This window comes from Eschscholzia californica, unplaced genomic scaffold (assembly GCF_041429995.1).
Source record: "Eschscholzia californica isolate CP2 unplaced genomic scaffold, dmEscCali1.0.p SCAF_3, whole genome shotgun sequence".
NCBI lineage: Eukaryota > Viridiplantae > Streptophyta > Magnoliopsida > Ranunculales > Papaveraceae > Eschscholzia > Eschscholzia californica.
In genome coordinates, this window is record NW_028238420.1 from 14,438,968 (window position 1) to 14,462,332 (window position 23,365).

The following is a 23,365-nucleotide window of genomic DNA, read 5'->3' on the forward strand; positions in this document are numbered from 1 at the left end:
AGAGAGATAAAAATGGAAATGTGTATACAAGGAGAGAGAGATGATTTTTCTCGTGTTTGAACGACTTAAATTTAAAATGGACCCTTCAAAGATCTAACAAAAAAGGTCCAGACTTTTTAAAAACTTCAAAACTTTTAAAAAAAATGTCCCAGTACTTAATAGTTTAGAACATAAAAGTTATGGTCCCTTCAAAGTTTTAATAAAAAAGCTCTTAAAATTTTTGAGATCTTTAAAGGTACAGGACTTTGAAGTTCTACTAATCGTTAAGATCTTTTTACTAGAAACTTAAAGTCCGGATCTTCGAAGATCTCAAAAGTTTCGGGACAAAAATTTATTAAAATTTTGAAGGTCCAGGAACTTTTAAGTTGTGAAAAAATTTTATAAAAAAATTTTATCTGGGACACTGAAATTCCTGGATCATTAAGTTCTGTAACATTTTTAGTAGAACTTTAAGTTCTAAGACCTATTTTGTTAGAATTTTGGAGGATCAATTTTAAATCTAAGTCTTTCAAACAAATGGTTAACATTAAAACAAAAGATATTATTCTATATACTTATTTCTTTCTCATTATTGTTATGCAAAACGAAATGTAATAGAAAAAAAATGAAATATTTTGAGTTTTTTTGTCCGTAAAACGTGATAATAACTACTAAAATTCGACGATAAAAAAAAAGTCAAATGTTTGGCATATAACTATATGACTCTGTCATTCCACATTCTTTCAGCAATACTATCTCTCCAATCACCAGCTTGTTGTCTTTGTTGTTCTTGAGTTTGAATCTCTTCATCATAATCTTCATCCGGGATACACTCATCGGTTTCTTCTTCATCTGGAGCAAATTCGTCTGAACTGCATTCTCTTCGAATAAAGTTATGTAATCCTGCACATGCTAAAACTAATCGTGCTTGTGATTTAAACGGAAAGGATGGAGCAGTTTTGAAAATTTTGAATCTCGCTTTAAATACACCGAATATTCTTTCTATCGCGGTTCTTAAAGAAGAATGACGATGATTAAATAATTCCTCTTTAGTTTCTGGACGTCTAGTACTCCCAAACTCCCTTAAATGGTATCGAACTCCTCGATATGGTGTCAAAAATTGAGGACGATTAGGATATCCGGCATCTGCCAAATAATATTTACCTACAACAGAAATATTTAAATGAAAAATATATATTCATATATCATCAAATCAAAATATATTAAAATGAATTTCGGTAAAAATAAAAATTATCTTACCACGCGGCACTTTAAATCCACCGCTTCCCTCTAAAGCATCTTTTAGTACTCTTGCATTATTTGCTGATCCTTCCCATCCACTACGAACATATATGAATTGCAAATCAAAGGTGCACGCCGCCAAAACATTTTGTGATATAATTCCTTTTCTATTACGATATGCAACCGAATTTTTTATTGGTACCATGGCCGGAATATGTGTACCATCAATCGCTCCGACACAATCCTATGTTTCAAACATAACATGATTGATAAAGTTAACTTAAGAGTATAATATAAAATTAAATTAACTTTAATCCAAAAGAAATTTATTTGATTACCAGAAAGTAACGATTGAAGCGATCATCTGTTAGGATCTTCATTGAGGTGGTCGTTGGAGTTTTCACCATTAATTCCGGAGCTAATAAGGTTAACGCTCTCAACACTTTATTGAAGTTTATGCTTGTACAAAATTTAGATCTATCAAATCTTTCTCGAGTTACTGAATAACTATTATTCTGACCAACCGTTAAAAGAAACATCCCAAGCATCTCTTCCACACTAACATAACGAGTACCCATTAAAAAAAACTTCTCTTTTAAAATTCGACATAACTTGAAGAATGTATACTCAGTGACTGGGTATGATGATGGAAACCCTAATTCATTGATAATGGAAGGGATATTAATATCAGGTGGGGTATTGATATATATGGCACTTGTGGATCTAATAGCAGCTGATTTCTTTCATAATAAGATGATGGGGATTAAGCCACGGGGTTAGAAAATTATGTTGTTACTAGTCAAATCAATTCCCTATAACCCTATAACCCTATCATTGGTCTTTGCCTATAAACCCTAATCATTGGTCTTTGCCTATAAACCCTATAAACCCTAATCATTCTTCTTTGTTTTGCTTTGACACGTACATACACATTGAATATTGCTTTGTTTTTAAATCAATGTACAACTACTTAATAGTAAAAGTTTCTAGCAATAAATTCTTACCTTAAGATTAGCAAGGAGAGAGACAAGAAGGAAAAAGGTGGTGGAAATACAACCGTAGGAGAAGAAAAAGTAGGGTTTCATATGGTCTATTGGTTATTTATATAAATTATTAGAAAGAAGTTTTTTATTTTTGTCTATTTTAACCCAATATTTTCATGTACACCCGAATAGAAAGAATTTCAAAGATCCACCTAAACTGGTGAAACTTTGGATTTGACAAAATTACTATAAATTTGTCTCCAAAAGTGCTTGGGTCGGATCTTTTGCTAAAAGTTCTAAATTTTTTTCTAAAAAATGAATAACGCGGAATTTTAAAGTTCTTAAAAAAAAATCCAAACCAATAACACTAAAATTCGAAGTTCCCAAAATAAGGTCTAAACCAATAACGCTAAACTTCAAAGTTCTTAAAAAAAGACTTGAACCAATAACACCGATCTCCAAAGATCTTAAAAAAAGGTCTAAATCAATAACACCAAACTTCAAAGATCTTAAGATCTCACGAAAGCTCCGAACGAATAACCCCCACTAAAAAGGTCTTAACGAATAAGAGGCCCTAATGGTTATTTTATACCTAAGGAACGGATGAATCCCTCAGAAACTCACAACCCTAATGATTCGTTTAAAGAAAACGCATCTTTTGATTAAAAAAAAGTCACAACCCTAGATAACGAACAGAGACGAAGAAGATGCTTTGAAACAACAACAGGGTTCGATTGCAAAAGGAGAAGAAGATGCTTCAAGAAGAGGTAGAAATGTAGAGAGAGAAATAGGTGAAAACGTTTGAGTTGATAAAGTGGAGTCTGAAAGTGTTTGTGTGTTGATTAAGAGAGAGAGAGAGAGATTTTTAGGGTTTTAACGTCAGTTCAAGTTAGACGGTGTGTGTGTGGAAGGGGGGGGGGTGACGCAATGACACACGAATTTCGGGTTGGATTGGAATGAGCGGGAAATGTTTGAAGGACATAACAGGTAGGGATTTGTCTTATGAGGATAGGAAGGTAACTTCATATTTTGGGTTTATTTTTAGACAAGGTTCCGGGTTGGGCTGGGTTTGGTATTTCCGGGCTTTTTTTGGGCCTTAAATTTTTTTCTCTCTTATCTTGAAACGAAAAAATAAAATTCATTTGTTGTTTTGCAACCCTTCCTGATGTTTACAACTAAGACCTAATTGTCTTTATGAACAGATAAATGTACAGAAGGACCAAATTCCATATGACTCTTGTATACATCTAGCTTTGGGTTACTAGTTCATTGCCACAATTTATGTGCCTGTGATGTGCTAGATTCAGATATTTACATGTTGGGGTATCAACTTGCTGATGAGCTCTGGGGAAGCTCCAGCTAACTGCAGCAATCAGAAGAGAAGAAATTAAAAAAGAGAATTGATAAACAAAAACCAATAGCAACACTTTTGCAAGATAAGATTAGGCTAAAGATATACGAGAAGACAATAAAATAAAACTTAAAAGAAGAATCTTAAGTTTTATACAACCAGTGGTAAGAGCATCTCCAATGCGACACTCAATCTTAGAAACTCTGAGTGCCACATATGATTTTTAAAGTTTGTTCTTAAAAACTCTCTCCAATGCAACACTCTATTTGGATCTCTAAGATGATGTGTCGAGGGTGGAATAGAGATATCTCAATAGGACACTCTAGAAATAGAGTATCCTCTTGAGATATCTCTAATTGTCTAACTCATCAATATTTGATTTTTAACCAATAGAATTCGAGTGTTCTAGATTTTCTAAATAACGAATTATTTATTTATCAAAATAGCTACGCCACATAAGTAAATAAGACAAGTTTAGAGTTTTGCATTGGAGACAAAAAAAAATTGAAGATCTCTATTGTCGCCACTTAGGAGTGAGACTCTCAATTGGAACTTGACACATGATGAATAGAGATATTTTTGAGTTTTGCATTGGAGATGCTCTAAGTAAACTTTATCTTCACTATTGGGAAATTACATCTTTGGACCTAATCTGTCTCTGGAGTCTAAAATAGTTAATATAGGACCCAAACAATTTTAGGCCCTAGTTTTGAGTTTTGACCGGACATAGTTATATGGAGGGACTAATATTTAATTTTGTGATATTTTGGAAAATAGTGGTTACCTCTGCCTAACCTAAAAGACTTGCTCTCCTTATCTAATACGTTGTCTTTACTAAACATTGCTCTTCCTATACCAAAGACCAAAATCAGATGGCTCATCCTTTTTTTATTTTATCCGTAATCATCAGTGGATTAGGATATGAAATGAAATTAATTATTTTCCTCACGGAAATCAAAAGTCTCTAGGGGACCAAAGTAAGTGACCCTACTATCTTTTCACCCAACTCCTATTTATCTAGAGTTATTTATACTTTCTCCCATTGCCATTTTTGGAGTTATTTATACTTTCTTCCCTCCTAATGATGATAGGGGGACTCCCTGGGCATACTCTGTTAATAGGAAAGATTTGAGTGATTCAATCACTGAAAATCTTGATGGTGATTGAATCAATTACAATCACTCTTAATAAGGAGAATATACAAACTTGAAATATTCTCTATTCTCTATTATAGTATTTGCTATAATCTAGATATGAAGAATATACTAATTTGAATAGTTACCATTATACTACATATAGTTACCTTGTAATTATTTTATCTTTGTAAAGTTTCTATATTGTACTACCAAGAATTGTCTATAAATTGAAATCAGTTTCTTCTGGGTTTCTCATCGAGAAAACCCCTCAATTGTATTCTTAACATGGTATCCTTAGAGCCAACCGATTCCAATGTTGGAACCAATAATCAATCTACCTTTTCACATACAACCAATTCAAATCTCCAAATTAGTTTGCCTACTTCTAATGTTACGATTCCTGATTACCTTGCTTTAAAAACATTTGGTTGTTTATGTTTTCCACATCTTCGAGCTTATCGATCTCATAAACTTGAACCTCGATCATCACCTTGTGTTTTTCTTGGTTATTGTTCGTCCCATAAAGGGTACAAGTGTTTTCATATACCTAGTGGCAGGCTTTATATCTCTCGACATGTGGTATTTGACGAAAGCTCTTTCCCATTTCAATCCTCGATCAGATCTACTCCTCCGTTGCATTCTTCACAGGTAAGCACCACTTTCATACCTATCACGTCTAACCCTACCACTCACCCCCCTTTAGACCATACCGCTGCCCCACTCCCAACTGTAACTAGTCAGCTCACAACCCATGCCCAACCCATATTAGACTTACGTACCCAACTTCCTCCCGTTCCCACTGGTCCACGTTCTCGTAGAACTCGCCCACAACCTCCATCTTTACAACCACCCAATCCTATTATCCCTTTACCCGATGAACCTGTTGTCAGGAATGACCATTCTATGGTTACCCGTGGTAAGTCTGGTATTTGTAAGCCTAAGGTTCTTATGGCCTCAAAACATGCTTTAGTCACTGATGATTTGTTTGAGCCCACATGTTTTACACAGGCTAATTTAGATTCAGCTTGGAGACATGCGATGGATAAAGAAATTAATGCACTTATGAGAAATGGTACTTGGTCTTTGGTTCCCCCTCCATTGAATATTAATCTGGTAGGTTGTAAATGGGTTTATCGGATTAAACGAAAGGTAGATGGGTCTATTGAGCGCCATAAAGCTCGTTTAGTCGCAAAGGGCTTCAACCAACAAGAAGGTATAGATTATGGTGAGGTTTTCAGCCCAGTTGTTAAACCGTGCACAATTCGCATTACTCTTACTTTGGCTCTCACTTACAAATGGCATATTCATCAACTTGATGTCCAAAATGCCTTCTTACATGGATTTTTAGAAGAGGAGGTCTATATGAAGCAACCACCGGGATATATTGACTTCCGTTATCCCAACCATGTGTGCAAACTCCATCGCTCACTTTATGGCCTTAAACAGGCTCCTCGGGCTTGGTATCACCGCCTAAGTGTTTTTCTTCAAAGTATTGGATTTCTTATTTCAAAATCAGATACATCTCTTTTCATTCGACGATCTTCTGAAGGGATTGTTTATCTATTAGTTTATGTTGATGATATTATTTTGACGGCCTCAACCTCTCTTTGTATTTCAAATATTGTTTCTCTTCTTCAGAAGGAGTTTGCCATAAAGGATCTCGATGATCTGTCGTTCTTTTTGGGTATTGAAGTTACTCGTGTTCCTAACGGTCTTTTTCTTTCTCAAAAGCGATACATAGAAGATTTACTAATAAGGGCAAATATGCAAGGAGCCAATCCTGTTGGGACCCCTATCAACTCTAATGCTCTCATTGAATCAACAAGGAGTCCAAGACTAACTGATCCCACTATCTATCGCAGTTTGGTTGGGGGCTTGCAATATCTTACATTCACTCGACCCGAATTAGCTTACGACGTTAATAAAGTGATGGGCCTAAAAGGTTACCCTAAAAGGTCTCCACCCGCAAGTATACGGGCGTCAAGTAATAACCCGGTAAGACCGGGATCGATCCACGAAGATAGGAAGGTAATACGAATATCGAGAAAGTCTAACCCACCGGTTTAAGTGTCAGTCACTAACTCAGACTAAAAACGAAAAGATAATCAGTTGAGTTTTTGGATTGATTTCAAATAAATAAACAAATAAGACTAACTAAACTAAAGGTGAGAGATTCGGGAAGAGTCGAGCAAGAATCGAATGAGAGGGATACTTCGATCCACAAAGTCGATAGTGACTATTACTAATAATCAATAAGCATGAAAAGTTAGTTAACTTCACCCATTTACTTGGATTGGTCAACGAACTCTTTGTATAACTCAGATTCTAGTCCATGAACGGTCTAAAAACCCGGAAGATTTCATCATTAAAACTCATTTGTCACATCAAAACATGTATCACGAGTATCCGAATACAAAAGTTAGCTAGACATGGCGATGCAAATAATAAATGGGAAGAAAATAAAGAAAGACATGAGTTAAGGTGAGAATCTCCCTATTCCGATGAGGCGCGAGACTAAGATCGACGGGAAATATAAGTGTTCAAGTGCTGTCGATCTCCCTGTAACAGAATGCAGGGGTCCCCTTAACAGTGTATAATAGGTGTCCTCTCAGCAGAACTTGACCTCCCCTTAACAGAGTGTCATCTTCTTCCTCTCAAACCAAATCCACCATGAAAGCTTGGTGAAGCTTTCTCTCTCTGGAGTTTTTAACCCAAATCAAAATCAAATAGCAAGGTAATCAAGGCAAGAGACTCAATAACAAAATCCCTAATCTTTCCGGCCAAAATAATGGCCGGAATAACATCAAATAAATCCGGCCAGAGTAGAAAATCGGCCTAGGGTTGCTGCTGCTGTTCGTCCCTTGAAGGGTGATACCCGAGCTGCTCCTTGCCGCAGACGAGTTGCCGTAAGAAGATTTCCGCGAGCTGCTGCTGTTCGCGAGATGTTCTTCAAGTGACCGAGCTGTTGCTGTCCCTTTAATCCCGAGCTGGTGTTCTTGCTGGCGACTGGTTGTCAATACAGAGATGTTGTCCCTTGCCGGAAACCCGAACCGTGCCGGCCAAGAGAACTTGGCCGGCAGCCTCCGTCCCTTCTCTCTCTAGCCTTCCTCTCCTAAACCCTAATTCCTAATGGAGAAGAAGCTCTAAAACCCTAGCTCTTTGATCATAAAAACCCCCCAAGTCTGATTTTCTTTTTTTCATTCTAAAGACCCCCACCTTTTCTTAATGGTCCAACTTCTTTGACTTGGGCCAAATTAGGGGTGCTCATAAAAATTGTCCTTTCTCTTGTGAACTTTTGGGCTGAACTTTTGGGCTGCTCATTTAGAAGTCAAGGGTGTGCCTCCATAATTTTCTCTACATCCTCTAATTTCCAGAAAAGACAAAAGTACCCTCAAACTTATTTCTTCCGTTATTTCTTCGTCCGAACTCCGATTAGACTTCCGTCTTCGCCGTCGGACTCACCATTGGCTCCACTTTCCATTTAACCTCTAAATTTCACAAAATGACCAAAATACCCCTGGTTCCCTCTCCTTCCGATCTCTTCCACATGAGACGAAAATGTGACGAATTGCTTCGTTTTATTCCGAATGTAATGCCAAACTCCAAATAAGCTTCCTAACAAGAAAAACACATAAATTATTAGAAATAAAACCCGAAACGAACTAACTCATCCAAGTTAAGTGATCTCAATGTGGTATTTTAACGCCACATCATAAAGTTTGTCAATTTATGCATGAACCAACTGAGGCTCATTTTGCTATGGTCAAGCGTATTCTTCGTTATCTCCATCAAACCTCTACATATGGTATTCTTCTCCAACCAACACCATCATTGCAGTTATCTTTTTCAGCATATACTGATGCTGATTGGGCGGGTGACCCCGCTGATCGTCGATTGACTAGTGGCTATTGTGTTTTCTTAGGTAATAACATCATCTCTTGGAGTGCCAAGAAGCAAAAGACTGTCTCTAAATCTAGCACTGAAGCTGAATATCGAGGGCTAGCTATTGCTACTGCTGAACTTATGTGGATTGAATCTCTTCTAAAGGAACTTCGAGCACCTATTAGCACCCCACCTGTCTTATGGTGTGATAACATTGGAGCAACCTATCTTGCTATGAATCCCGTCTTCCATGGTCGAACGAAGCATATTGAAATTGACTATCATTTCGTTCGAGAAAGAGTCGCCGGAAAATTACTTGATGTTTGATTTGTCTCTTCTAAAGATCAAATTGCTGACATCTTCACTAAACCACTTAGCAAGGACAGATTTTCTCTCTTGCGCTCCAAGCTAACTGTGTGCCCATGCCCGCTTGGATCGAGGGGGCGTGTTAATAGGAAAGATTTGAGTGATTCAATCACAGAAAATCTTGATGGTGATTGAATCAATTACAATCACTCTTAATAAGGAGAATATACAAACTTGAAATATTCTCTATTCTCTATTATAGTATTTGCTATAATCTAGATATGAAGAATATACTAATTTGAATAGTTACTATTATACTACATATAGTTTCCTTGTAATAATTTTATCTTTGTAAAGTTTCTATATTGTACTACCAAGAATTGTCTATAAATTGAAATCAGTTTCTTCTGGGTTTCTCATCGAGAAAACCCCTCAATTGTATTCTTAACATACTCCCAGGTGTACTCCCCCTCACAATGACAATGGCCTTTTGGTCTTTTCACAGTTTTGTCTGATTGAAAAGACCAAAATGGCCTTGTCTTGTGAGGGGGAGTACACTTGGGAGAATGTTTGAGGGAGTCCCCCATTCATTTTCCCTTCCATTAAAGTCCGTTATATTCTCTGTTAAGTACACCTTTGTGTCAAAATTTGCTATTATATTATATGGTAACCAATATATGGACAACCAAATTTTTTAGGTGGACAAGCTATATTAGGTGGAAAATGTAAACAATGATTTTTAGCGGGGACAACCTAAAATAAACCAACTCTCCCTCTCTTGCTTTCCATCTCCAGGGCATGCACACCTCGGGTATTTTTTGACTCTCTCTCTCTTGCTTTCTATCTCCAAGGCTGCAAGGCATGCCCACCGCCACCCTCCGGTATTCTTGGCTTCCAGCCTTCGACTGTTAGTTCATGTTTTTGTTCTTCTTTCTCGTTCTCCATGATCAGTCTATTCCCCCTCTCTCTATCTCTCTCTCTCACTAAACTAATCTTTTTCTTTAAGTCCTCTTTATGTCTATATCTGTCTCTAATCTTAAGAAAATGTTTATGTGATCTTCATCCACTTTCTCTCTCTCTAAAAATAAAGAAAGGGAAGATGGTTAAGTTGCTAATTAATTGGTGAGAACAAAATGAAATGTGGAGATTTCCCCAATTTGATTTGGAATATTGAGTCTGACATGATAGAAAATGTAAAATATTTATCCATTTGATCCTGAAGTAATAGAAGAGAAAATAGAAAAGCAAAGAAAACCCTAAAAATGAGACTGAAATTGTGAAGATTTCATTCTAGACTCAAGAAACCCTAAATAAGATAAAAATTACAAATCACCACAATAACTTCATAACTCAAAACATCTGATAATGTTCTTTGATCTAAATGGATTTCTTTATCTTCTTCATTTTTCTGAATTTTTGAAACTTTAAGTGGTAGTGGCTAGAGAAGGTGGTAGTGGCTAGAGAAGGTGGTTTTGGGAGAAGGGGCGGTTGTTGTTTGGAGAAGGAGAATGAAATTTCTTTTGTCCCCTTATCGAAAGCTAGTAATTATTTATACACCCAATGTTTTTGTCTATATAAATAATTTGGTTGTCCGCATATTGGCGACCTATTATATTTAATTAGTTGTTGGGGAAAAGGTGATCACTATTTTCATTCAAATTTATTATTTTTGCAGGCATGCTGAACACTATCATTCGTTTTAAAATTCAATACCATTCATTGGTTATTCTTTCTCAAATTAATGCAACTCCACAAATTTTACTCTGAGTGTACAGTGATTTCAATTGGATGCTATATTAATTCGAGTTCAAAGTTTAAGTGATCAATCACCACGGACAAACAGGTCGTGCCCTATGGGCACAGGTTATCCCTAGTATGGAAAAACTTGTGCATTAAAGATGGAAAAAAAACATTAGCTCATGTCCTACGTGCCAAATATCAGAATTTTAACAAACAAAAACTATCTTTAGACTTCTGTTTTCCCTTGATAAAGGAATCAACATGTATAAAAGTTGTTTTCCATGGAAGATATCCGAATATACATGTATATGAGGTTGGACCTAATTATATTGAAACGAAAAAATAAAATCCTGCTGTTGTTGTGCAACCCTTCCTCTATACTACTCCCAGCTTTGTGATGTTTACAACCGAGACCTACTTATCTTTATGAACAGATAAATGTACAAAAGCACCAAATTCCATATGACTCTTGTATATATCTAGCTTCATTGTCACAATTTATGTGTTTGTGATGTGCTAGATATTCAGATCGGACTGCCCTCTTACTATCTTACATGTTCGGGTATCAGCTTCCTGATGAGCTCTGGGGAAGCTCCAGCTAACTGCAGCAATCAGAAGAGAATACATAAAAAAGATGATCGATAAACAAAAACCAATGACAACACTTTTGCAAGATAAGATTAGGCTAAAAATATAGGAGAAGACAACAAAATAAAACTTAAAAGAGGAATCTTAAGTTTTATACAGCCAGGTATGTAAACCTTATCTTCTAAGAATAGTAAGTTTAATCATAATCACCATTTCATGATTTATCTTCTGTATTGGGAAATTACATCTTTGGACCTAATCCATCTCTAGAGTCTAAAATAGTTAATATAGGATGCAAACAATTTTAGGCCCTTCGATTTGTAATTCTTCCTAAAATATTTCAAGTTAATAGTTTAAAGATGCAAATTTATCCGGTAGCTCAAATTAGTACGACAATAAGTACAGATGTAGCAGGCGCAGAGGGCATACTTCTTGTGTAAAATTGAATAATGGAGGAAAAGGTTGACCACGTGGTAAACTTGCATTGGGTTGCCGGAGCTCATCAAAGAATGGATGGGCACACGCTTCTAGCTGCAGTAATAGATTGGTAGTCAGACAGAAAATGCAAAAAGAGTTCGCAAATGGATTTCAATCAAAACTAATGCCAAAAAAATGTTCATGAATAGAACAAGTAAAGCTGACCGCGGTGCATCGAAGATTTGGTGAATATTGAAGCAGTTGTGAAATAAGATCAATGGCTTCTTGAGGCATTCTACTGTGGAAAATCTGCATAAGAAAACTTCCAAAAGTCATTGCTTACTTCAGTTCAAAAATGGTGCCAATATTTATGGCTTATCTGTGATCTACCAGTTGGAACTAGATGTCAACTTTTAGGGGTTATCTTTCAAAAAAAACAAGAGGTCGAGACTCGAGATGGAAAAACAGAACTTAACGGTGATTTAAATGGGATAAATGCTTAAGTGAAATTAGTGAGATGCAACAAAGATGTCTGATTAGAGGCTGGAGTATAAACTGCAGTGAAAATCACTAAAGCTGTGATTTACCCAGTTTGTACCCAACTGTCTTCTTGGAAACTAGGAAGCCTCTAAACCGAAAAATGCATTACGATAACTGAATAGAGACCGGAGTTGAACACATTAAAGAAATATAAAGGTACGAAATGTATACCTTGTGCCAAGGTTGTGCGTTGATCGGTGGAAATTCAAAATCTGTATTATTTGGATTCATACGACGCATTTCCTCTTGAGTCGGCGTACCCATTACCTGAAAGGGAAAAACTATTAAGGTCAATAAATAGTTTCATAGCACATAATTCACAGTAAAATCAACCTAAACCAGTATTATACCTTGATGATCTCTTTATGCTGGCCCCAACGATTTGTTCCAAGAAACAAAGGCTAAGAGTTTGCAATCGAAAGAAGATTATCACAAATAGACCCAAAGACTCAAATTCATACTGCCAAAGATGTAATATATCCACAAGTGCTGACCTCGCCTAAAAGAAGCTCACCAAGAACACAACCAGCCGACCACATATCAACGGATGATGTATATTGCGTTGCACCAAATACGAGTTCTGGAGCACGCTCGGAACGTGTGCAAATGTATGATGTGTGTGGTTCCCCCCCGACCTAATAGCAGTTACTTCTTAAGTTAGAATCACAAAGTTGCTTTTAAAGTAAACAAATAAAGAGTAAAAGGGTGTTTTTTTCCCCTACTTTTCTTAAGTAAAAGCACTATAAAAGGGTGTCATCACTTACAACTTGAATAATTAAACACGTGCAGTAGTCCACTTTTGAGAGTAAGATGAAACCTATAGACAGTTATATAACAAGTACAACATCCATGCTTTTAAAATTACGCCCTCGTGGCCTCGTCACATTAGGTATTTAAACAAGTAAAGCTTTAGATTATTTGTGCCATAACTAAATACTGAAACAATTCTGAATGGCCAGAATAACAAATAACTCTTACTCAGCCTTATAGTCCAAATTCCTACAACAGTCTTATCTAATTTTAAAGTCAATAGTATCGGGCTCAAAAAACTTTAGTTTTTCACTGAAACAACCTTTAAGCTTTACATTATGAGTCATCACTGAAAATTTTTAGTTTCCCGTAATAAATCACTTGGATATGCAACTATGTTATTTGAGAGCGGCTCACACTCAAGTACTTGAAGGAGGAAGGAGAAACTAGTGAAAACAAAGGAATTAACATACCAGAATTGTTGCACTTCCAAAATCACAAAGTTTGACTTGGTGAGTAAGAGGGTTAACCTGGAAAACGGAGTCCGTTATAGATTAAGAAATGGCTGTATCTCCTTTATTCAAAACAAAATTGTCAGATGAACACCTACCAGAATATTGCGAGTCTTCAGATCCCTGTGAGTAACTCCATGGACATTGTGAATATAAGCTAGACCCCTGAAAATCTAGAAAAGAAAAACATTTTTTACTTCTCAAAACTTAAAGAAAACTGCACCACAAATGGATTATGTAGAAAACACAACCTACCTGATACATATAAAGCTTCACATAGATGAGTGGCAGTCTCCGAGTCGCAGTTTTGTAACTATTTAGAACCCCATTCAAAGTCCAGGGGACATATTCCATGACAAAAATGATAGAAATTTCATTTGTAGTAGATATGGAAGAGAAACAGCGCTTCAAGGATACCACATTTTGGTGATTCATCAGACGCATCATCTCCAGTTCACGCCTTTTATACAGTCTTTCACCACCTATCTGATGGGGGTGCCAATATATATTTTGGTTGACCTTCTTTAAAGCCACAACCTCTTGAGTTTCTACGATTCTCGCCTGATTGAAGAATAAATATGAAGAAACATATCAGAGAAGGTAGTGGATCATGACAACACTGTCAGACGACTCCTCAAACTACTAGAACTATACCCGAAAGACTTTTCCACAGGCTCCACGTCCCAGAAAACGGTTCGCCACGTAAGTAATCGTCTGCGGGGAAGAACGTATGTAAGAAACCCTAAGTTTTACTACTCAAACGTAAAGAGAATTCAACAAAAACAGCATTCAATGGTATTACCTGCTTGCGTTCACCATTGTTTCCCCAAATCACTGTAGTAATCTTGTTAAAATCCTGCCCCTCGAAAAATGGGCCTTCTATATCCTGTAACAAAAGGACCAAACCGAAATCTTAAATTGGTGAAATCATTGAATGTTTAAATTTTACAGATCAATTGCAATAACTATGAAGAAAGAGAGAATCAAATACAATTGTAAACCTCAAGAACTAAAATTAGAAAACCCTTGAAATGTAAGCAACAAGAAAGAATCAATAAAAATGATCAAGAAAACCTAAAAGAGAACTTATCAAGAATCAATAAGTAGCCAAAAGAACATCAAAGAAGAGCGAAACACATAGCAATAGTTAACAGAGCATCAGCTAAGATCATATAAAGTCGGAAGTCGAAGAAATAAAATAATAATCAAGAAGAACAACAAAGAACAGCCAAAACTTGAAATCAAGATTGAAAAGATGGAGGTATACCGCATCGGCGTTCATTCCAGGAGGACGAGGTTCAACAGCACCAACATTTACTTCCTCCGGTGAATGAGACCCCTCCGATGACGAGGCCATGTCGTATTACAGTCTCTCTCTCTCTCTCTCTCTCTAGTTTCTTTCACTTCACACTTTCGTATTCACTTTCTCTCTCTAGTCTCTAATCAGTCGCTCTTCCGCAAATCTCTTGAGAAAATTTGGGTTTCTGTCTATTTATATTACCCAACACATTTCTGTTAATGATCTCACTACAGGTAGTCCAAAATTCGGTTGTGTGTTTCAATGTAATAGCTAACGTTTCTTGGTTTATCACACGACAAACGATGGAATTTATTTGAGAAAAGACAAAAATAACCTTGAGAGTCCCGATCCTCTTTTTTTTGTACTAAAAAATGAATGAAGTCGAAGAGATTGTTGATTCTCATTTAATTGAGTTTCTAATACAGGCGAGATTGTTGATTTTAATTCTCTATTATAGATCAGATATTGAGATTTTGATCTTCAAAATTTCTTATGGGTTGTTGTTCTTCATTTAAGAGTTTGAAAATGATTCAGAACCCTAAAATAAATTTGTTCGTCCATTAACAATGAAGGTAAGCTAGAGGAAGATAACCTAAACCTAAACCTAAATACAGTAAAAAGAAAAAGAAAAACTAAAAGTAAAAGAAAGCTTTCGGATTTGTTGGAGATTTAGTTTTCTTTCAACTTTTCAAAGATAAGTGATGAAGGAGATGTGAAGAGAGGTGGAAGAAGATGAAAGTGAGAGAAGAAGAACGATGAAGGTTTCGACACTGGCCAACTTCTCGACATTGGTGCCATTGTCGACATCTCCAGAGGAGGTAAAGAAATTTTTTTTGTGACAAATGTAATTTTTGTCTTTTTTTTTTCTGAGTGTGAAGAGGCACTTACCCAAAAACTACTCTGTAATATACTAGTGTTGGATGATTCGACTTGGGTTATCGCCAGATGGCAATAAAGCAGTGTGTAACGACGATTCTTTGTGTTATCGAGCAAAATTTAAATGAATATTAGCCATTTTATGCACCCTAAGAGTTGTCGCCTTACGTTATGCGCCCTAGCAGCCCACTATGGGCTTTATATGGCCGGCCCATGGCCGGCCCAAAAAGCCTTACTCCGGACACCCCTTTAAAGCCCGGTTCTTTCTATCTTGTTCCGAATCTCCATTCGAACCTTTTCGGCCTTTCTAGTTGGATTCAATCCATCTATAGCCTGTTCCCGTCTAGTCAAGTCTCTCCGATCAAGTTACCACTCTTATGTGTAACCCGTTGTAGGATCCGGTCTATGTTAGCCGCGAATCACCGAATTAATCCGACGATCGTAGTTGACTTCTAGCAAAGCATTACGACCCCTAATTGGACCGGACTGGATGATCTTCACCGTATGGTCATCGTTATCCTAGCTGACAAATTGATCGCATTGCCATCTTGGTCGAAGGACACTCCTTCGGAAGGACATCTCCTTCAGACCGAAAGGATATATCCTTCATGTTTTTCCCACCGCTCATCAGTCACTCTGTTCTTGGCACTTACGGTGTAATCTAAACTTGAGAATACGTAACGGGACGCGCCAGTCACGTTATTGTCAATGTTAAAATAGTTTTGTTGTTGACATTCCTTTAAATGTGCTGAACACCATAATTTATATTGCAACATCATAATAAATGTTTACGTTTTAATGCCAAGTACGGCGTCATATCATCTTAACTGTCTGAAAGCTTCAACAATATGATAAAGAAAGCCCCTGTCATCCCTATTGCAACACTGTTGGATGATATTCGACGGAAGATTATGAACAAGATGAGCAAGCACAGAGACGTCGTTATTGGATGAAGTACATTTCTTTGCCCCTCCATTAATGAGGAACATGATGCGAAATACAAAGTTGGTGAGACGTGGAGATACGTTGAGGCAGACCCACTTATTTTTTAAGTTTATTCCACTCCACGTCATTCCGTCAATCTTGGTACTTTGACATGGTCTTGTCGGCGTTGGCAAGTTGATTTCCTTCCGTCCCAACATGCGATGCTATGCATCAATCAGACTCCCAATAGTACTTGTTTTTATGATCCTGTCTGGACGGTGGAGGCTTACAGAAACACATACCAGCATTGTGTCTACCCCGTTCTAAATTTTGACGAACCGTATACTTTTGATCCATTAACCAAGACTCTTCCTCCATTACTTAAAAGGACACCCGGCAGACCACGTACAACTCGGTTGCAGAGTTCCGGAGAGGTTACGAGGAGAAAAAGAATCTGGCGTAGGTGCAACCAACCATCTTATCACAGCAGTGCGACATGTCGAGCCCAATTGTAGTTGACATTCTTCCCTATGCCTCCAACATTAATTGGAATGTTTGCATATGTTGCTTATTTATCTTGGAAACTCTTCTTTTTGTCTATGAATTTTATATATTGTTCCAAACATTCTAATAAATGTTGAATGAGTGGATCCTTACTTGGTTAACTCTTATTTTGTAGATTTCTTATTCATCCAAAACAGTGCCAACATTGTTGATGACATTCTTAAGAATGTCCAGAACATTATCGATTGTGTGATCATATTTTGCTTAGTTCATGTGACAAATAAAATGCTTATGGCACTTTTACTAGTGCAAACAAATTTTGTTACCTTCGTCTGTGATGGTGTCACCTGTAATATGCTTTTGCCTTTTTTTTCTTTTTTTTTTTTGCAGGCCCTTCGCTAGTTTCTTCACTAGCCTCTTTCTAGGGCTAGATCGTTGAAAGGTTTCTTCTAGTGTTGATGCTGCTTTGTTTTTGGTTCCTGCTTTGCCCATTGTTGTAATTCGTCTACAAAGAATAAAATGTTTAGTTCTTGAATGTAATGCTTTAAGAAAAAGACTAAATGTCTTCAATATAACTGTAAAAGTTTTCAAAACTTCACCCCTCCCAAATGCTTAACGAAGAACAAATGCTTTTTAACCAAAAAACCCAAAAATCATAACCAAAACACTAAATGTTTTAAACAGAATCCAAAATGTCAACAACATAACTGTAAATGTTTTCAAACCCACCACCCCCAAATGCTTAACGAAGAACATCACTGCAATAATCAAGTAAAACACCAAAAAATCATCAACAAACCCCTAAATTTTTGCAACAAAACCCTAAATTTTTGAAACAAAACCCAAAATGTTTAAAACAAACCATAGATTTCATCAACAAACCAAACCCAAAAAACTTGACTTACAAACAAAACCCCAAATTAGCTTCTGTAAAACAATTGAAGAACCCTAAGTGGGGGTCATTCGTTCAGAACTTTTGTAAGATCTTCAAAGGTCTTTAAGAGCTTTGAAGTTTAACGTTATTGGTTCAGACCTTTTTTTAAGAACTTCAAAGTTTAGTGTTGTTGGTTTCGACCTTTTTTTAAGAATTTCGAAGTTTAGTGTTATTGGTACATATCTTTTTTTATTCAATTTTTATGCAAAATTAAAAACTTTTAGTCCAAAATCCGACCCAAGATCTTTTGGAGACAAATTTACTCACAAATTACCTGAATTCAAAGTTTTACCAATTGAGGTGGATCTACCAAATTCTTTCTATAATGAGTGTACGTAAAAATATTGGGTTAAAATAACCAACCAAACCCTTTTATCTCTCCATATAAAACAAAACATAGTAAACTCTTGCCGTGTAACCGAGTAACCTCCTGTCTTCCTTGTCGGCTGTTGTTCCATATTCTTTCTTTGCCCCCCCTTCTGTTGAAGAAGGTGCAAGGTAACCATTCTTTCACCTTTTTCCCAACTACCAATGTATACATGTTTCTCTCACTACCACTTTTTTCCAATTACCAATTTTCTCTCACTACCAATACAGTAATTATAGGTTTGAAAAGTTATCTTATGATTTCCAAAGTAATAAGGATTTTTTTAGTGAGAGGCCCAAAAAATGGAGGGTAAATAAGCATTACCCCCAGCCCAAAATAAAAATAAGAACCCAGTCCAAATTGTCAGGACAGCTCACAATTTTCTGGGTTTTAAATTATTTATCCCTCTTTTATCCCTCCACGGGAAATTTCCGTATTTTCTGACAATCTGACGGATGACAGCGAAGCAATTAATTCCCCGTACATGACGTGATGTTAGAGAAACATTCAGATTTTTTGAAAATTCATAAATGGCGCCTTTTTTGAACGAAATTTTAGCTAATTTTTTTTGGATCCCACCCATAATATTTTGATTCAACTCCTTTCTTCTTATTTATACATCCAAAAATCTTCTTCATCATTCTCATTTTGTTTCACATTTTATCTTCTTCATCTCTTTCAATCTCTAAAAACATAAATTTTCTGTTCTTTCTCTCTCTAAAAGTTTTATGTTCTTATTTTTGGATGTTCATCATTCTTATTTTGTTTCACATTTTATCTTCTTCATCTCTTTCAATCTCTAAAAACATCAATTTTCTGTCTTTCTCTCTCTAACAGTTTTATGTTCTTATTTTTCTTCTTCATCATTCTTATTTGTTTCACATTTTATCTTCTTCATGTCTAAAAACATCAAAGTACATAACCAAATGGCCAGTGCACAGAACCATTCCTGGTACAGAAGAAAATTCCCAGTTCAAAAGTGTCCAGTACTGAACCAAACGGCCAGTACACAAAACAATTCCCGATGCACAAGAAAATTCCCAGCACAAAAATGTCTAGTACATAACCAAATGGAGAGTACACAGAACAACTCTCGGTACACAAGAAAATTCTCACTACAAAAATGTCTAGTACATAACCAAATGGCTTGTACACAGGACAATTCCTTGTACACAAGAATATTCCCAGAACAAAAAAGTCTAGTACATAACCAAATGGCCAGCACACAGAACAATTCCCGGTACACAAGAAAATTCCCAGTACAAAAATGTGTAGTACATATCCAAAAAACGGTCAGTACACTAAATAATTACTATTTGTATGGTTTGATTTATGTGTATATAGTTTTTGTTGAAAGGGTTTGCAATGTGTATATGTCTTTCTTTTTTTTTATGAAATCCAATGTGTATAAGTCAGTAGCTTTTGGTTACTTACCGAAATAGTGAAGGGAACTAGTTTTTGATTTCTAATTTGTATAGGTGAAACATCAGGTTGCTATGTAGCATTAAAAAATTACAATTTTTGATTCCCACATGTATTGTTATATCATAAATATTATTTTATATTTTTAAGATTAATTTATATGAATTTATTATTCCATATTTTGTATGAGATTAATATAATTCTAGATTAATTTTTAAATAAATTTTGTGTACGTTCAATTTGTTTTTGTTAGATGAGTTTACAGACAGCGAAAAAGTATATGAAATGGACCCTAGATGAAAATGAGGTGTTACTTCAACTTATTGTTGAAGCCATGAACAACGGTAAATACGGTAAAGATGGTGCATTGTCGAAGACGTACTATGACCAAGTTATAATTCTAGCTCTAAATAAAAAATGTAACTGTAATAAAACTTCAGAACATGTGAGTAGCAAAATTAAGAAATGGAGAGGTAAGTAGAAACAACTTAGAGAATTAATGAAATCGTGCTCTGAGTTTGGTTGGGATGCAAATACCGGTAACATTACCGCTCCACAAGAAGTTTGGGATGAATACTTGAAGGTAATTAAGCATCAAATTATATTTAACTAATTGTACTAAATTTCTTAATAAAGTATTAATCCACGTAGTTTATTGCAGAAACACCCTAACACTAAAGATTACCGGAATAAAAAATATCCAGAATACTAAGATTGGTGCATGATATTTTCAGGGTCTTTAGCTGTTGGAGGAAATGCTTGTGAAGCATCAGTGGACGGGTTACATGGGATTAATGTCGACAACTTCGATGTTGACTTGGACCCTTTTCCTAGCGAATTTAACTATGACCAGTCTTATGACCCTCCAACTGATGACACTACTTGTAGACCGAGTCAACCTAGTAGGAGCAAATTACCTGTCCAACGAAAACGAGCAAGGACTCAATATGATGATGTTGGTGAAAGAATGGCTTCGAGTCTTGAAGAACTTTTTTAGACTACGAAGAGTCCAAACGATTGGTGTAAAGCACTTTATGATATTCTTGGTTTGGACTACTCAATCAAAATGGAAGGAGCAAAGCTTTAAAAACACCGGAGCAGAAAATGATGTTTGCCATGATGAATCTAGATGAACGAAAAGATTGGATATTATCTGAGCTTGATAAATGAGACTTCAGAATTTAGGGTTTAAGATTTATTTCAGTTTGTTTTATTTATGCTTCAAAGACTTTATATACTATGTTTTATTCATGTTAGTGCAAAGACAATATCGTTTTATTGAGACTATTTACTTTATCTTTTCTGTTATGTTATTTATAATGATCTAAATCCTGGAAGTAAGTATTATGTTAAAATTTTTTTAGCGTATTTAATTTATATATATATCTCTATTTATTATGATTTTTTCAAATGGATTCTGAAGATGATTTTGAAGGTGAGGAACATGTAGAGCAAATTGTCAGTAACAATGACATTATTATCCGTGCAATTGCACCCTCTTGCAGTTACTATATACATGTAAGTATGCCAAATGCTCAAAGAAAGTCAATCACTAGTAAAGCGTTTATTTATATGCAACAAAAATTAAATGATTCCCCCGATGAGTTTCGTGAGATTTACAGAATGTATCTAGATCCATTTCTCAAGTTGTGTCGAATTTTAAAGGAGGAGTTTCTTTAGTGGATACTCGTTATGTACTGTGGAAGAGATGCTTAGGGTGTTTCTTTAAACGGTTGGTCAGAATAATAGTTATTCAGTTACTCGAGAAAGATTTGATAGATCTAAATTTTGTACAAGCATAAATTTCAATAAGGTGTTGAAGGCGATGACCTTATTAGCTCCCGAATTAATGACGAAGACTCCAACAATCACCTCAATGAAGATCTTAACAGATGACCGCTTCAATCCTTACTTTCCGGTAATGAAAAAAGTTAATCTAGTCGAAAGTAAATTTATTTTATATTGTACTCTTAATTCAGCTATATAAATCATGTTATATTTGAAACTTAGGATTGTGTGGGGGTTATTGATGGTACATATATTCCAGCTATGGTACCAGTAAAAAATTCGATTCCATACCGTAATAGAAAAGGAATTATATCACAAAATGTTCTGGCGGCGTGCACCTTTGATTTGCAATTTCCATATGTTCGTAGTGGATGGGAAGGATCAGCAAATGATGCACGAGTACTAAAAGATGCTTTAGAGGAAAATGGTGGATTTAAAGTTCCGCGTGGTAAGATAATTGTTATTCTTATCAAAATTCATTTTAATATTTTTATATGATATATGACTATATATTGTACATCTAATTATTTTTTGTTGTAGGTAAATTTTATTTGGCAGATGCCGGATATCCTAATCGTCCTCAGTTTTTGACACCATATCGAGGAGTTTGATACCATTTAAGAGAGTTAGGGAGTACTCGACGTCCAGAAACTAAAGAAGAATTATTTAATCATCAACATTCTTCTTTAAGAACCGCGATAGAAAGAATATTCGGAATACTTAAAGCGAGATTCAAAATTTTTAAAACTACTCCCTCATTTCCATTTAAATCACAAGCACAATTGGTTTTAGCATGTGCAGGATTGCACAACTTTATTCGAAGAGAATGTAGTTCATACACATTTGCTCTAGATGAAGAAGAAATTGAAGAATATACCCAGGGTGAAGATTATAATGAAGAGATTCAAACTCAAGAACAACAATGACAACAAGCTGGTAATTTAGGAGATAATATTGCTGAAAGAATGTGGAACGAGAGAGTTATATAGTTATGTCGAACATTTGACTTTTTCTTTTTTCTTTTTCATTGAATTTTAATAGTAATTATGATGTTTTACGGACCCAAAAATTCAAAACATTCGATTTTCACATAAGAAGGAAATAGAGAGAGAGAGATAAAAATGGAAATGTGTATACAAGGAGAGAGAGATGATTTTTCTCGTGTTTGAACGACTTAAATTTAAAATGGACCCTTCAAAGATCGATCTAACAAAAAAGGTCCAGACTTTTTAAAAACTTCAAAACTTTTAAAAAAATGTCCCAGTACTTAATAGTTTAGAACATAAAAGTTATGGTCCCTTCAAAGTTTTAATAAAAAAGCTCTTAAAACTCTTAAAATTTTTGAGATCTTTAAAGGTACAGGACTTTGAAATTCTACTAAAAAGGTCTTAACGAATAAGAGGCCCTAATGGTTATTTTATACCTAACAAACGGATGAATCCCTCAGAAACTCACAACCCTAGTGATTCGTTTAAAGAAAACGCACCTTTTGATTAAAAAAAAAAGTCACAACCCTAGATAATGAACAGAGACGAAGAAGATGGAGACTAGAAGATGCTTTGAAACAGCAACAGGGCTCGATTGCAAAAGGAGAAGAAGAAGATGCTTCAAGAAGAGGTAGAAATGTAGAGAGAGAAATAGGTGAAAACGTTTGAGTTGATAAAGTGGAGTCTGAAAGTGTTTGTGTGTTGATTAAGAGAGAGAGAGAGAGAGATTTTTAGGGTTTTAACGTCAGTTCAAGTTAGACGGTGTGTGTGTGTGGGGGGGGGGGGGGGGGGGTGACGCAATGACACACGAATTTCGGGTTGGATTGGAATGAGCGGG

The 23,365-nt window shown here is 35.8% G+C and overlaps 2 protein-coding genes across 3 annotated transcripts; both read right to left on the bottom strand.

Moving 5' to 3' along the window:
* Window positions 1-694: 694 nt before the first annotated feature.
* Window positions 695-1,829, bottom strand: LOC147548595 (uncharacterized). Its single transcript, XM_086668080.1, has 3 exons — window positions 1,560-1,829; window positions 1,240-1,465; window positions 695-1,143 (listed from the first exon to the last, which is right to left on the bottom strand). Exons 1-3 carry the CDS (start codon window positions 1,797-1,799, stop codon window positions 695-697), a joined length of 915 nt encoding a protein of 304 aa, XP_086524206.1. The 5' UTR covers window positions 1,800-1,829.
* An 8,994-nt stretch (window positions 1,830-10,823) lies between these two features.
* LOC147548596 (shaggy-related protein kinase eta-like) lies at window positions 10,824-15,304 on the bottom strand. Of its 2 annotated transcripts, none has more exons than XR_015237067.1 (13): window positions 14,694-15,304; window positions 14,229-14,312; window positions 14,081-14,140; window positions 13,682-13,987; window positions 13,525-13,599; window positions 13,388-13,444; window positions 12,659-12,799; window positions 12,515-12,565; window positions 12,336-12,431; window positions 11,850-11,933; window positions 11,637-11,738; window positions 10,974-11,221; window positions 10,824-10,853 (listed from the first exon to the last, which is right to left on the bottom strand). XR_015237067.1 is itself a non-coding variant. In XM_086666705.1 (13 exons), exons 2-13 carry the CDS (start codon window positions 14,781-14,783, stop codon window positions 11,165-11,167), a joined length of 1,203 nt encoding a protein of 400 aa, XP_086522831.1. In that variant the 5' UTR covers window positions 14,784-14,798; window positions 14,836-14,986; the 3' UTR covers window positions 10,824-11,164. The 2 variants fall into 2 exon arrangements, 1 of the variants encoding a protein (XP_086522831.1); XM_086666705.1 differs by having other exon boundaries at window positions 10,824-11,221; window positions 14,694-14,798; window positions 14,836-14,986.
* Window positions 15,305-23,365: the final 8,061 nt, after the last annotated feature.